This window comes from Mercenaria mercenaria, chromosome 17 (assembly GCF_021730395.1).
Source record: "Mercenaria mercenaria strain notata chromosome 17, MADL_Memer_1, whole genome shotgun sequence".
NCBI lineage: Eukaryota > Metazoa > Mollusca > Bivalvia > Venerida > Veneridae > Mercenaria > Mercenaria mercenaria.
Genome location: NC_069377.1, coordinates 57905001 through 57920923, shown reverse-complemented (window position 1 = coordinate 57920923; position 15923 = coordinate 57905001). Strand labels below are relative to the sequence as shown.

The following is a 15923-nucleotide window of genomic DNA, read 5'->3' as shown; positions in this document are numbered from 1 at the left end:
ATAACGCGACCAAATAAAGTAATAGCAATCCTGGGTTTTTCATGACAAATAATGAAATGTGCATCACACCTCACGCCCATACCATTGGCTTATACATAGGACACATTGATCAAAAAAGACTTTTAACTGTAAATTGTGCACATGGGACACGGGTGTCAGTGTCATTTGGTGTTAAGTCACAGAAGTATGTGTCCTTATAATAATGGCTCTTTGACAACAGAACCTTCATACTGAAATTTTAGTAAAAACATTGACCTTTGAACGAAGGGCCTAAGTCTTGCAAGGGACATGTCGCCTTGTCTAATATATTTATAGTCATACATGTGTCTTGCAAATTGCACATTGTGTTTTTATAGTAAAGTCTTGTGTCAATTTATTTGCATATCCGTGCATGCATAAAATAGAAAAACACCGACCTTAAATTTTTTTCAGATCTAAGTGTGACATTGGCCTTTCAACACTTTTGTGTGTTATTATCAATAAACCTACTGGTTAAAAACCAGTTTCGGGGATTGTAGGATTGCGCTTTTCCGTCCGTTCAACCGTCTGGTCGAGCCCACATTTGCATACTCAAGTGGCTATAGGAACAATAGGTAACTGTACTTTTTCTTTGATGTCATTCATTCCGTAAGGCTTTTATGTGGCTATTTTTCTTTTACGTGGCTAAAAGAACAATAGAGAGAACAAAAGAGTAGCCACGTAAATACCCATATGTAGGAACGTCCGTCATTCCGTCCGTCCGCATTTTCGTGTCCGAACCATAATATATTCATCAAGGGATTTTAATATAACTAAGCAAAACTGTTTCCCATGAGGAGATGACGTGTCATTCGCAAAACCCGGACCACTACCTCAAAGGTCACTGTTGGAAGACAAAGGCCAACAGGGCTGTTTTCCTGTCCGGTCTGTAACTCAACAATCTATGGAGAGATTTTAGTATTACTTAGCACAAATGTACCCCATAACAAGACGATGTGTCACGCACAACTTTCAGGCCTCAAGTTTAAAGTCCATGGTCACAAATGTTTACATGGCAGGAACAGAATCTGTTTTGTGTCCGGTCCAGAACTCTGCCATCCGTCAAAGGATTACAATATTACTTGAGATAAGTGTTCCCCATATTTAGACAACGTGTCATGCGCAACACTAAGTACCTTAGCTCAATGGTCAAGATCACACTTGGAGATCACATGTCCATATGTTCGGGAGCTTTGAGTACTGATGTATACTTCAGATTTAAAACTAAATGTTGTTAAAATAACATGTTGTATGTAATTTCTTGTAAAAAGACTTCTGTAACTACGTTTGTTACATTCCAAACTACTTTTAATTACTTAATTCCATCCAGACTTTGAAACATATTTCATATTATGGCAAGTTCATGACTTTTAAGGCAGAAAATCGTCATTTGATGTTGACAGTATATTTTTTGGAAAATTTGAGAGAAAGCTAGTAAATTTCCATTTGCTAAAAGGGTACCGAAACTCGATCTAAAGGCCTAAGAATGGTTCATTTCTGATAGGTAAAGAAAAACGAAAGGTTGAATCATTACGTGTTTAAAACAATTGAACAATGATAAAGAGTGAGTTTGCGTGTACATTTAACATGATGAAACTCGTAATTAATATGGTAATGTTGTGTTGGTGTCTCCGTGGCCAAATGGTCTATGTCACAATCTTAATGATATTGGGTATAAGCTATTATGATTAGTACTATCCTCGGGAGCTACAGTTAAATAAGACTCAAACATTTCCTGCATTCTTTATCAACAGCTTTTACCTTTGCGTATGTTAGGGTTTCACCTGGGAGGGATAAATTTTATTTACACTGTCCTGTGACTTTGGAACATGGTGGGGTTAAGAGTGAGGTTAGGTGCACCATAAACCGGTTTGAGCTCCCCAGTGGTAATTTTGCCACTGACCGTTCCAAGGCGGTGCCCCACTGTGTTCCTTTATTTGTTTGTTTTGCCTTTGTGTGTGGGTGTGTGTGTGTGTGTGTACGTGCGTGCGTGCGTGCTGGGTTTGTTTGGAGAGGCTGCGTTTTTGAACGTGGCTTTCCCTGTTGGATATTCATCCTTGTTTTGATATTATTTATACAAAAACTTATAAGGAGAGAGGTAATATAAATTTCACTAAAAAGCACTGCTTTCATTACTAAACATGAACTTATACAGCTAGAGATGTAAGAGGTAACTGCCATTTTAACAACGATGTAGATTTTATTTCTGTAAGACGTTTTTTCTGACATTAATATCACGCTGTCTGCAGTATTGTTTAAAATACATAGACAAAAATAAGTTGAAAGTAATATTAAAGCCTTCAAAGAGAAAAATTTGATACCGCATTTAGCCTAAGACTGGAGATAAATTCTATTTTTGAACGATGAACTTAGTCTTTCATGACAATTAATCGTCCTTATTCGACAATTTTTATATAGGAGTGTCCGAAAGTCAGTCAAATGACTTAGTTTATCGTCGTCCGATGGCATATTCTTCGATAGTATGCGGGAATCAAATACGGTGTTGAAAAGGGAATGACTTGGCGATAAAAGAATTCATTGCACATTCAAGTTGTTACTTATATATTCATCACAAACATGTATATATTTGATTAATGCTTAGATTAATCATACTATAGGTACTATTCAAAAATGCATTTTTACCATTTATTCAACAAAAAATGTAACATGTATACGTGATACACATCTACATTATTTCTCCTTATGAAACAATCGGTATCTTTTGTGTTCACTGCTGGGCAATAAATCTCACATGGGCTTGACTAAATGTAGGTGAACAAAAAGCAACAGAAAGATCGCCAACATTAAATCGCCCCTATTTAGAGATGGTACCTAAAAAAATCAAATTCATCTTTACATATTTTTTTTCAGAGTGAAATGACAGCTAAGTGCACCAATTTACTAAATATATTTATGGTTTTCCTCCTCTCCATTTAAAAATAGAAATATTTGATATTTAAAAAAATGACTGTCCCAAAATATCTGAAGCAAAATGGACAACTCTTGTATTTACCGTTTTTCAATGATTTTAGGATTTCCCCAAATATAGTCTGTATCAAAAGTCTCCACAGCTAATTAAGTTCAATAGAGTATATATAGTGTAAGTTTAGTCTACTTTCAACACTTTGAAAGAGCCTATACTGAACTTCCTTTTGTCTTTTAATAAAGGCAAAATTCAAGACTAGCCAAGAGTCTAAAACTAATGAAAACAATCTGAGTGAAAGAGAATGACATGCCCTTTATTATAAGCTTACCAAAACCATACCAAAAATTTACCTGAAAGAAGTTATTAAAGATTTTATAATGTAAACAAACCACTACACCATTTTACCATCAATCTTTTTCATTCATGAATGCACTCAATTCAGGTGATAATTGTTGATATATTGTAAATGAGATGCCCCAACAAAAATCTTTTTTCAGGTTGTGTAAACAGTTTAAATTGTAAATTAATGTTGATATCTGAAGTTACCCGCTTACCTTGTTTACAACAATAAATAAACACATTATAGTTTTTAGGGTAGTTGACCTGTAACGAAAACCATCAAATAAAGTAATCTCCATAATTATGCTTTTTTTTCAGCATTTATTCGTTTTTAGCTCGACTATTCAAAGAATAGTCTAGCTATTCTACTCACCCTGGCGTCGGCGTCGGCGTCACAAGTTTTTGCATGCAAGTACATGCAGCTATTAATAAAAGGCATATAGATTTGAAACTTATTTTTCTTTTCTAGGTCAATTACAAACCTCACTGGGTAAAGTTCCATAACTCTGACATGTATGCTGGGCAAATTATGCCCCCTTTTGGACTTAGAAAATCCTGGTTAAAGTTTTACATGCAAGTTACTATCTCCAAAGCTAATGCAGATATTGAATGGAAACTTAGTATCTGTCTTCGGGGTTATAAAACTAGTTGATAGCATCAAGTCCCAAAACTCCGACCTGCATTTTAGCCAAATTATGCCCCTTTTTGGACTTAGAAAAAATCCTGGTTAAAGTTTTGCGTGCAAGTACATACAGCTATTACCAAAAGGCATATAGATTTGAAACTTAATATTTCTTTTTCTAGATCAATTACCAACCTCACTTGGTCAAGTCCCATAACTCTGACATGTATTTTGGGCAAATTTTGCCCCCATCTGGACTTAAAAAAATCTGGTTAAAGTTTTACATGTAAGTTACTATCTCCAAAACTAATGCAGATATCGAATTGAAACTTCACATGTGTTATAAAACTAGTTGATAGCATCAAGTCCCATAACTCTGGTATTCATTTTGGTCAAATTATGTCCCCATTTGAACTTAAAACTCTTTTGATATTTAACATTTTGGGTAATATTTTCCTGCTTCTGGGACAATATTTCGAATAGTCGAGCTTGGCTGTCTTACGGACAGCTCTTGTTCATGGAAAGCAATGATCGTGAGAGTTTCATCCAGAAAATGCTGAATTGCGTAAAATACATTGCAGAGTCATTATCTATCATCTACCTTAAAGTGTTGTACTTACACCCACTACCTTAAAATGTTGTAATTTCATTTGATGACAATGATTTTTTTGGTGTTACATTATTTGCAGCAAAGTACACTTGAACAGTAAGAGAAATGCTTCAAAATGACTAAAGCATAAGGAACACTTTCAAAATGATCCACTGAAATGACGAATATATCCAGTCTAGCTACATTGTTACACAAACGTGATACTAATTTAACTTTTCTTGTAATTTCTCATTGTTGGATATATACATTTTATATTTTAGTAAATAAATTTTGTGTAAACCAATGTTTCATCACTGAGAACAATAAATAACTTTGGCAAAAAGATCAAAACTTAATAACGCATTAGATGACGCTCTTAACTTCGACCATGTTCCCAAGTCACTGGACAATGTAAATAGAAGTCAGCCTCTACAGGTGAATCTCTGACACAAAAAAGGAAACCTAGTTAAAGAACCAGTAAGCCACGTACGCATGTGCTAAATGCCTTTGCAAAAGGGAGAGCAACGAGAGTTATACCTTCAAGGGCGATGACAATATGCAAACCAGGAAACAAGTATCACAACAGATCAGTCCCAATTCGACTTTAAGAACTGCCTGTCATGAAAACTCTCACCTGTACCATCATGCACAATCAAAGAGCAAAGCGTAGTTTTCAACTGGAAAAGGAATGAACACCAAACAAGTGGTGTGTCCTTAAATCGTACAGTCACAACCTCTTTTGGAACTTTTCATAATTTTACCAAATACAATTGGAAAATTGCCATGGTCCAGAATCTTACGAATTATGCAATGTGAGTCTGCTTGCAAGAGGCATTGAATAAAATATGCAACACCTCAAAGAATGGTTAGCAACAGGTTAAGGCCAAGAAAATTCGCTTTGAAACAGGTACAAAGGACATAAGCACAGATATGGGACAATAATTCAATCGATAATGATCTGGTATGTTGAAAAGTGTTTGCTTGTTATGTTTTCTGAACATAGGATACATATTTGCGTGATATCTAACAAAATATAATCTTGTATTATGCAAATGATAAGGATACACATACCTCTTCTGTTAATTTTAGTTTAGAGTCTAAGAAGCTTTGTTTTAGTTATTGACAAAGGATGGAATCTTTTTGCTGATATATTGATTCTACTTAGAAATAGTTCTTATATTTACCTTGACTTTAATACGAACAGTAGAATGCATTTTCAACTATTTTGACTGCCACTTACAGCATCATTAGGTGCTTAAAACGGGCCTTGATGATTTTAGAATCGCCCAATAGTTTGTTCAGTATGGTATTCGGAATACCACTCCATAGCACGTTATGCACAGTAGTCTTAACGTGAGGTAACCAAGCAAATTGACAACGGACCTTGTGGCAACACTGATAAGATAACCGACTAAGGACACATATTCTGCGTAGATATATATATATGTGCAATCCGTCACAAAAGTTAATGAAAAGTAGCTAATATACATATTTAATCATATACTTTTTTGTTATAGGAAACTGGAAAATGGCGACGTATGCAATAGCTTTACTATTCGCAAACATATATTTTGCCACACTTGCAGCCTCGCAACCTCTGGAGCTAGATCTTGTGCAAATTATCAAACATTTGCAGGACGAAGGTAAATAAAATACAACTTTTTACTTTAAAGTGCCGACTGATGTATAAGTCAACGGACAATCTAACTAGTAATAGTATGATTCATCTTGTCATCTCTTTTTTAACTATAAATATTATACAGGGTGTTTCATAATATCTGTTACCATTTCGCTGTTTTAAATTTTTCAAAATATGTAATGGAGTTTGAAATGAAATTAACTAAGCGATAAGAGATATAATAAAGTTTTGTTTGATACATAACATCAGCAGGTTTACTTAAAATGTTCACGTCAATGTCACTTCACAGAAAATGTTCAGTTTTACAACATGTGCTCAAGATGACGTCCTCTCTGAAGACCTGGGCCCAGTTGTTCGAAACTTTAACAGGCGATTAAGCTAACGGTTGATTAACTTTTAGGGCTATTTTTCGGCGTTTCAGAAGACTTTGAAAAACAGATGTATGAAGTAAGAATTTTGAACACTGGAAAATCTTTACAATAAAATCAAAACATCATACTAGATTGTCCCACCAAGTCAAGTATTTTGAATCAAAATTTAACCGGAGGTTAGTTTAACAGCCAGTTAAAGTTTCGAACAACCGGGCCCTGACTGCTTTCGGTCGGCCAGTGTTACCATGTCGTCTGTCAATAACTGACTCTGACTGTTCAAACCTTTTAACTATTCTGTGCACTTTCATCTTGCTAAGTTTCAGGAAATCATTTTAGCATTGATCTAATGACTGTGACCGATGAATAACTCTCATTATACAGTTTAACTACTTCTGTGCACTTTTCTATGGACAACGCCATCTTGAAAGTATTACTTGTTTTGATAACGTCGTTTATGACGTCAACCTTTTTCCGTTATTTTCTTACATTACGTAAAACTTCATTGCGTCTCCTTTAGATAACAAATAATCAAGGCATTCGAGTGGTTTATCGTCTGATTTACCACGGCTCAGAGTTCAGATGCGTAGGAATTGAACCACAAGGGCGTCAGCCCGAGTGGTTAAATACTGAAGCATCTGAACTCTGAACCATGGTAAATTAGACGATAAATCGCAAGAAGGCCTTGATTATTTTCATTCTGACATGCTCATTGACATATTTTAATATATATTATGCTGGATTTCATTTACCCGAGGAGTAATGTATCGGACGTCATGCGGCAATTTGACGTCATAATTGATGTCATAATGCTATCTTGACGGTCCGCGCTTCAACCGTTGTTTATCGCAGACTACACAGAGCTTGATATCCTTCTTTCTTTAACTGGAAATCAAATTGAGCCATGTTAGAAAATACTATATAACATGACTGCGTTATGTGTTATATATACGTTTTATATTAGCTTGTAATGGTAACAAATATTATGAAACACCCTCATGTCATAGAGTTCCATGACAGATTTCATTACCATATTGTTCTGAAGTGTTACAACTGAAATACGTTGTGAAAAATAATCTTTTGGTTTACTTTGTTTGATACATATGTATACATTGTATGTCATAAATATGGTTTAAATATGTTTTACATGCAATCATAATACTGTTAGGTAAGGTGGGTGTTTTTTCCAAACACTTGAGACAGCTAGCGCTCTGTTTTCCATTAAACAAAACCAAATTCTCGAGTTTTCACAATACCTTATCATTGTTTTAAATGTATTGTTTCAAATATTATGCAAACAATCTTTATAATATTTAGTTAACGAAAAATGGTATACTAGATAACACGATGTTTACAAATACAACTATAAATAGATTTAAAGGTAAAACTTACTGTATAGTTCAAAACATCTTTTGCATTGTGGGCTCGAAACTCAGTGACGGCACATATTTTTTTTTAACTTTGCATAGAAAAAAAAATAAGATTCATTTTCTTTATGACACAACGACAGAGAACTCTCTGGAGCCGATACGGCTGATGAGAAAAGTTTGCTATCATATCAAAGATGAGTTTGATTTAAATGCATACACTAAACATATAAACAGAAAGTGAATTATAAACAAATATTATACAAATACATATATACAAATACAAGCCATCAAAGTCATAAACAAAGAATAATTGAACAGAATTGAAAACGTGAAAACGGATAGGAAAAACAACAAACATTTATCTGAAAAAAATCCTCATAAGGATTCGAACTCATACAAAACGATTAGATGATTTTCTATTTGCATTTTACCCGACTGAGCTATTTTGTTTTGTTGGACCAGTTAGAATGAAACAAGAGCTGATATTTACTTGCGCAGGAATCACATTATCCTTTAGGCAAAATTGTTCCACCGGAAATAATGGCGTAACGTCATTTATCCGGATAACACAGAATAAAGTCTGGACTCTAGTCTGTTCCATGTAGTATAAACGCGTAGAAGAGTCTAGCCTGGACTCTGTATATTGAAACAGAAATCATTTTTTTTAATAAAGGCAACCTGTAAATATATTTTTTTAAACGGCAATGTTAACATAAAATTATTTCCAGAGATAAAATATGATATTAAAGAGTTTGACACTTTAATTTATTCCAAATAGAATCTTAACATCGGATCTCTGTAAGCATAGGAAAATATCTTAAAAACAAGCCACGTACCTATACATTCTATTTCACCATATTATACATCATGTGTTAATTGAGCAGTTTCATTAAAATCAACATTGTAGAAAATTTCTTTGTGGGAAAATGTCATCGAAAACTTGTTTGAGGTCCCATTTTTTCAAATCAGTCTAGCAAAAAATCAAGCACACGACTCTACCTTTTTATTTGCCGAATTTTCTAAGTATAGTCTTAAGTTTTGAAAGATAAGATTTAATCAATTTCTACATTATAGAAAAATTATCTGAACGTGCAGAACTGCCTTAACAATTTTAGGTATGGAGTTTAAACGAAGACTGGGCATTCTGGAAGATACAATACACTTACAAGAAGACACTATACACTTACAACAGGAGCATATCAAAAAACAAGACAAACGTATACAAGTTCTTGAAAACATTATCAAATCACGAACAGATGAAATATCTTTACAAGATCCCATTAGAAACATTAATTCAGATTCTGAAATTAACAATGATCTACAAGAACACTGGACTGAAGAACTTGAGAAAGGTAATTCAATGTTAATCAAATGGCAGTTTAAATTCAAGAAGAGTGTTTGTTTTACTTATTTTGTTTGCTTTCATGTCACATCGACAAAATTGTAGGTCATACTCCGATGGTGGATGACGACCAAAGAGTATGATTTTAGGCACAGGCGAGCACCTGGACAGAATCACCGGCTTTCCACAAGCCAGCTAGATTGCTTCTTCACACGAAAGGATTCTTCGAATCCACAGCGATTTGATTCGGCGACCACTAGTCCACGGAGGCTCACGATCAGAAAGTTCACACCAGTTCAGATCTAAATTCAATGTTAATATTTTGCATTTAGAAGATAACAACTAATGGAGATATAAACAACTCAGCTATTTCATATTCATGACAAGGCTATATCTAAGAGGATCATAAAGTAGACATCACTTTATGGCTGAATTCAATACTTTATTCTTTCTCGTAACATTTCAAACATTGTTGATAAAAGTCAGACATGGTAGCATGCATTTCCACTACCGTCCATAAACCGAGCCTGCAATATTTTCGTTTTTGTCGTGTTGAGTGACCTGTGGAGTTTCCACTTTTTCTATTTAATCATTTTCTTTACTTTCTCAGTGTTAGGATATTGTGTAATAAATGAAACTAGATAAAACAATCTGTCAAAATAATAATTTATTCTAATACATATGTATTATCTATGACACTAGAAACAGATTCTCTTAATTACATTCGTTTGATATATCCTCTGTATCTAAATCTATCGGTTGACAGAAAAGCAAAATCGTATGTATTTAATATAGATATAGTGTGTTATGTAGACAGACATGTGAACAGAGAGGTACTCTGGTAGGTAGATGCGTATTGAATTAAACTGATAAAAAAATATTTTTAAAGTTAATGGGCAAGAGCGTTCGATTATAGAAAATGCAGAATCCAAAACCTGGGGAAATACAGTATCAGAAGATATGATGGGAAATAAAACAAGAAATAAAACGAAGGAGCCATATATGGGTAAAATATCTTTCAGTTAAGTTTATCAGTTTGCCTTATATGGTATTTTATTTATGAGCACAATATGCATCATATATTTGCGAAAGTTCATCGATCAAAAATAATTTGCTGAAACGCAGTTAAGACTGTAAATTTATATTATTATAATTGTTATAACAGTGTTTCGATGTTCAATATGTAACATTTAACAGGAATGTGACTTACTGAACTAGAAATAGACCAAGACCACACGATTATTTATGTTTAAAAATGTACAATACAATTTTGTAATCTTTATCACGCAAGTACTAATGCAGACTGCATCTTTACTGTAGGAACAACACACCGTGTCCTTAGATCCATGACGGGCACTCCTTCGCCAGTTGCATTTCATGCATCCCTTTCGGGTGACCTTCACCATATTGCAAAACATCAAACAATTTCATTTGGCAACATTGTAATCAATATCGGGGGAGGGTACCATACTCACCATGGACTGTTCACCGCCCCTAAGCCTGGAATTTACATATTTTCTCTCTCAGTCCTGGTACAACCACATTATCACATAGAAGCACAGATCATGAAAAATGGGCAAGGCATCCAAGGGGTGTTTGGAAATGCTTTCGACAATACTGGCTTTAATCAGGCTTCTGGGTCTGCTGTTCTACAACTTAGCATTGGAGATGAAGTCTGGGTCGAAACTACAGAATGGTCGCCCAATACAGAACTGAGGGGCGGTGACTACACAAGTTTTATGGGCTGTCTTATTATGGAGCTTTAACTTTAATAAAATGCTTTAACACACTATACACACATTCAATTTTCTAGCTGGCTTAATTTGCTCACTTTCAAAGCAATAATTTGCAAGGGTTCGTGGTCCGTTTACAACGAGACTGTAATTTTCTCGCTTTATGCTACTATCAAACTACTGCTGTAATTATTCGTCTAAGGATAAACGAAACAAAAGTGCAACCCTACGAAACCTTTGCGAAAAATTAAAAGAGAACCATTTAAATTGTTAAAGTGCGGTTATTAGTTTTGCAATTTGAAAAATGTTAGATGAAAGATGAATGTTAAATGAAAAATTCATAAACTTCTTTCCTTATTATAATTCGCTGACCATCATTTTTAAAGATATTTCTTGTTTATTTTAATTTCCATTGAATGTGACATTTTGGAAGAAAAGGGCAATGAGATATTGCTTGCTTTGTTTCCTAATCTTGGAATGGTTTAAATGCCTATGAGAAACTACTGTGCGATCATCTAAGACTATAGTTTGGAGCGTTCCGATGGTTATTTCTCTTAATTAAATACATAAATGTTATACTTATGGTCCGTGTTCAACCGTACATCTTAGGTCAAGTTAAAACGTGTACGCTTTCTGTCAGTGCTAAGTATCATACTAGTATATCCAGAAAATAAAAGAATTAGAGGTATCAATTTAAGCAGTTTTACACCTGCCGAATAGTACATTTAAACAGCCAAAAAGAACGTGTTAAAGGCAGTATAAATATGTTTTAATCTATTTTCTTTTAACTGTTCAAAATCTTTGAATAACATATTTTCACTGTCATAGTCGTCCACCGCGGACCTATTTCACGCATACTTCAGCAGAAAACATTTTATGGCGGTAACTAGAAGTAGGCTTGGCTTGGAGAAGGAGCAGATCGCTATCGCAAATTATTTAGACGAGTCATGCATTCAAAACTGCTGTAGTTATGGACGACAAAAGCAGAATTATCCCGTCCACGTTGCCGATTGTTGGCCGCGGCAGATGTTAATCTCTTCAACATGTTTAATAGCTGCAGTACGTGCAGGTTACACACTACATTGTACGATTTATTTATGAATTAGGACATTTAATAATATTTTGTGGAACAAATTTATTTAATTTAAAATTAGATGTTTCGCTGCTAAATTCTACGTTAGGGATACTTTCTTCTTGCGGAAAGCCAAGGACATATTCGTAAATACTTAACTGTAAATTATGACTTATGGAAAAAATTCAACGAAAGTAACTTAAAGTGTGGCAACCTTGCAGAAATTAATCCAACTTATAAATGCTGCTGCTGCGGTTAACGTCACATCGACACAATTAGAGGTCATATGGTGACTTTCTAGCATCTAGTGGCGGAAGAAAACCTCAGATGCCCCTTAGTGCATTATTTCAGGTACGGTTGAGCACCTGGGTAGAGCAATCGACTTTCCGTAACCCAGTCCGATGGCTTCCTCATATGAAATAATTCTTTACCCCAAGTGAGGTTTTAAACCCACCGCGGGGAGGGGCCAGGGATTCAAAGTCAGCGACATTAACCATTCAGCCACGGACTCCCCTATATATTGAAAACATAGCCTATCTTCAACTATAATAATTGTTAAATCAATTATTTTACAGGGGGTGGGGGCTAATTTTCGTAGATGTCGTTTTGAGTAAATCCACGAAATGAAATTCAATCATAAATTTAAAGTAAAATTCTTTTTCATTTGAAATTCAGATTTTGAAATCCACCAATTCATATCCCCACCAAGTATTCATCCTTATGAAAAAAACTACGAAAGTCGTACACACGAAATGATCGCGATAATTGTTTAGGTTTCTAGCAATCGTTATGTTATGCATTGCCTGAACAAGTTTACGAATAATTTGTTGGGGTTTTGTGGTTTAATTTATATTTTCTTATGATAGTTGTACTACAATTATTCACACTTTACATGAAAGAGAACCAGAAGAAGTTGTTGGACTTTGAAGATCTGTTTATTGTGTGAATAACTATTGAATTCTTGGAGGTTCAGCAACGTGTGCCAAAACCAATTGTCTCCTTTCTGAAGGAAAAGAGTAATGTCGCTTAACTGTTAAAACATGAAGAAATCATTTTCATTATTATATAGGAGTAATCAGTAGTGCATTGGTCTAGAGATCTGGTTCGCTACATGAATGTCGAGGGTTGAACGGAAAATTGTTGTTAACTCATGCTAAATTATATAAGAAGACAGTTGTGAATCAAGAAACGTTCGATATAATGTTTGAGAAAAAAGTCCAAAGCGAAATATTAAAAAGTCTATGTAGATATTTCAAATTTCGGACGCATGTAAATTTTAAGAACTTTAACAATTTCTTTATTACTAATTTTCAAACCTAACTAATCAGGATATTGTTTCATATGGACTGTTTAAAGAACATGTACAGCATGAACCATGCATTTCTTCGGTATCGGCTTCCGCGTCTGTGCCAAAGTCTGCAACTCGATTATTTTTTGTATGTAAGCTTGTATATCAGTAACCGACGATTGAAATCGAATGAAACTTCAGACACTCGCTCATTATTATAATTTGATATGCAAGACACATATCAAGATTCCGTAACTCTATTTTAGGTATTTTTCGACTCAAGAATTTGTAGGTTTTATATTTTGTGTGTAAACCGGTATATCAGTACCCACAAAAGGAAATTAACAGAATCACACATACTCATTATTATAAAATGCCATGTACAAAGGTTCCATTTTGCTATCTTTATTCCTACGACAGAGCATTAGTTAAAATTTAGTACCCGGCGCGTGTTATTTAGTATCTCAAAATTTCTAGTTACTGGCTCATTTTGCCTTCGACTCGAAAGTTCGTGTTAATTAATAACTCATTTGCCTCACTAACTCGAAATTTCGCGAAAGATCTACATAACTCAGAATTTATATACATTCAAACATTTTATCTAACTTGAAATTTCGACATGTTAACTTGAAAATTCTACTTACTTTCTCGATGCTTCGACTTAAGTGCGTCACAATTTTGACTAATTAACATGGCAAGAAAATGTAGCCATACCGTACTAGAACACGTACCTGTAGGTCCTGACTACCGTCTGAGATCGGGTGTCTATGTGTTGCTCTAAAGCTGAGGCGATGACAAAGAATGTGAGCTAGTAGTATTCAAACTTTGAATATATCACTATTTTGACTACATCATGAACGTTTTTCACCTAGTGCGAGCCCCTACGGCTGGAACATACACCAATACTATACATGAACATGTAAGTATACCTCCTTCTGGCTGTAGTTTAAGATTTGGAGTAGTTCTAGATCAGTAGATGCGAAATTAGGTCATACATGGATGCAGGGTATGGTAACTTTTTATGAGTCAAAACGTTCAAACTGCCGAAAAAGGAGGCAAGATAGTCTGTCAAAATTTCGAATTATTAAAACATACGCACATGGCACTAATTTTCCTACCTTAATTGTTTTGCAACTTGGCATATTTTTTTGATAAATTTTAGCATCGTTAGAGGCCTAACTAAACTAAAGGAACCAGCGTGGGAGCCATCTGGTCTAGTCGCGTAATGGCTGCCAGGTATTTGAACACTAATTTTTCACTTGGCATGGCAACAGAGGTCTAAATTGAGGCTAGTTTTTGTTTAAATTTCATAGTGGATGTATTGTTGACATTTTTGTAGGAAAAATGGGAGAGCAGGTTGTATTTGGTGAAGTCAAGCTCAATTTTAGTATGAGTAGTACTTCCAGGTCACAGCATTGTGATTTTGATGTCAGTTTACAGTAAGTAAATGTGACCAGAGAAATCTCTCTTAGAAGATACATGACCTCTACTTTTCTCTTCATTTTACATCAGTTATATCATAACTCTTTACAATGAGGTAAGGATTTGTTCTCTGAAATGGGTCTAGCTATGTTTGGTAGCTCTTTGAAAAAGGTCAGTTTTATATGGAATATATAGGGAAAACTATTTAGGCTATTGTGACCTAGAGGGAAATATCAAATAACAATCACGTTTACACAAAAGTGTTGCTCCGATTTTGCACTTGTTCATGTTATATTTTTATTAATTTGTTGAGCGTTGCTGTCTTTGGGCATCCCTCGTTATAACCAGGACGGTCATGAATGAAACAATGTAAAAAAGAAATTTCCAAAAATTGTTTTAATAAAGGACATGCGTCCGACAATTTGAATTAAAGACTTGTCATGTGCAACTTTTTTCAGAACTAAATATTTTTATCCATTGTTGATTATTTTGCTTATTTTTTATGTCACGTAAGTGTACGCGCAACATATGAAGCACATTTCATTGTGTCATAGTAGCATGCGCATCAAAGCGTCATAACAAATTTTACGACGTTTTGTTGTTTTGTCCCGAACGCAACAGAGCGAAATGTTTCATTTCGTGCGCGCGCCATCAACAAAGATTTTGCGTTGACGCCGGTGGCAAGATCATGAAACAACGACACGCGAAAAGTTTATTGTATCGTTGTGATGTTGTGTGGTTAACTAAATGTTTCATTCTATCGAATTCAATGTTTCGTTGTGGCGCGCTGATAATTTCTTCTTGTCGTGCTGGTGCACGCATATAAACAACAACAAGAAACTTCCAAAATGTCGTTAAGGAGCACAGTCGCGCGCACTTCGACAACAAAACGAAATGTGCTCTACCAACCCGCGTACCAACACGACATAACGAGATGTCCTATTGATAATTTACCACAAAGTTATACTTGTATCCAGAACTGAACTTGAAAAGGATGAAAAATTAGTGATTGAACGTGAAAAGGATGAAAATTAGTGATAATTTAATTTAATTGTGTTGGGTTTATAGGCACTGACCTCTAGATTTGGCTTAAAACCATGTTTTTTTCAGATTGAAGTTTGGTCATATTATGATCATTAGAATATGAGATTTTGCTGCTGCTGCTACTGCTACTACTGATACTGCTACTACTGGT

At 34.8% G+C, this 15923-nt stretch overlaps 1 protein-coding gene across 2 annotated transcripts; it reads left to right on the top strand.

Annotated features, from left to right (window-relative positions):
- Positions 1-5911: 5911 nt before the first annotated feature.
- Positions 5912-11013, top strand: LOC123537557 (multimerin-2-like). 2 transcript variants are annotated; one of them, XM_045321369.2, is made up of 4 exons: positions 5912-6137; positions 8987-9223; positions 10130-10219; positions 10534-11013. In XM_045321369.2, the coding sequence occupies exons 1-4, from the start codon at positions 6023-6025 to the stop codon at positions 10977-10979; spliced, it is 888 nt and encodes a 295-aa protein (XP_045177304.2). In that variant the 5' UTR covers positions 5912-6022; the 3' UTR covers positions 10980-11013. The 2 variants fall into 2 exon arrangements, with proteins under 2 accessions (XP_045177304.2, XP_045177303.2); XM_045321368.2 differs by having other exon boundaries at positions 5913-6137; positions 10103-10219.
- The last annotated feature ends 4910 nt before the right edge of the window (positions 11014-15923 follow it).

Bases quoted from the DNA above. Each gene is read 5' to 3' on its own strand.
- LOC123537557 (XM_045321368.2), top strand. From the start codon at position 6,023: ATGGCGACGTATGCAATAGCTTTACTATTCGCAAACATATATTTTGCC. The intron at 9,224-10,102 runs GTAATTCAATGT...ATATTTTTAAAG, and splicing joins GACTGAAGAACTTGAGAAAG to TTAATGGGCAAGAGCGTTCG. The intron at 10,220-10,533 runs GTAAAATATCTT...TCTTTACTGTAG, and splicing joins AACGAAGGAGCCATATATGG to GAACAACACACCGTGTCCTT.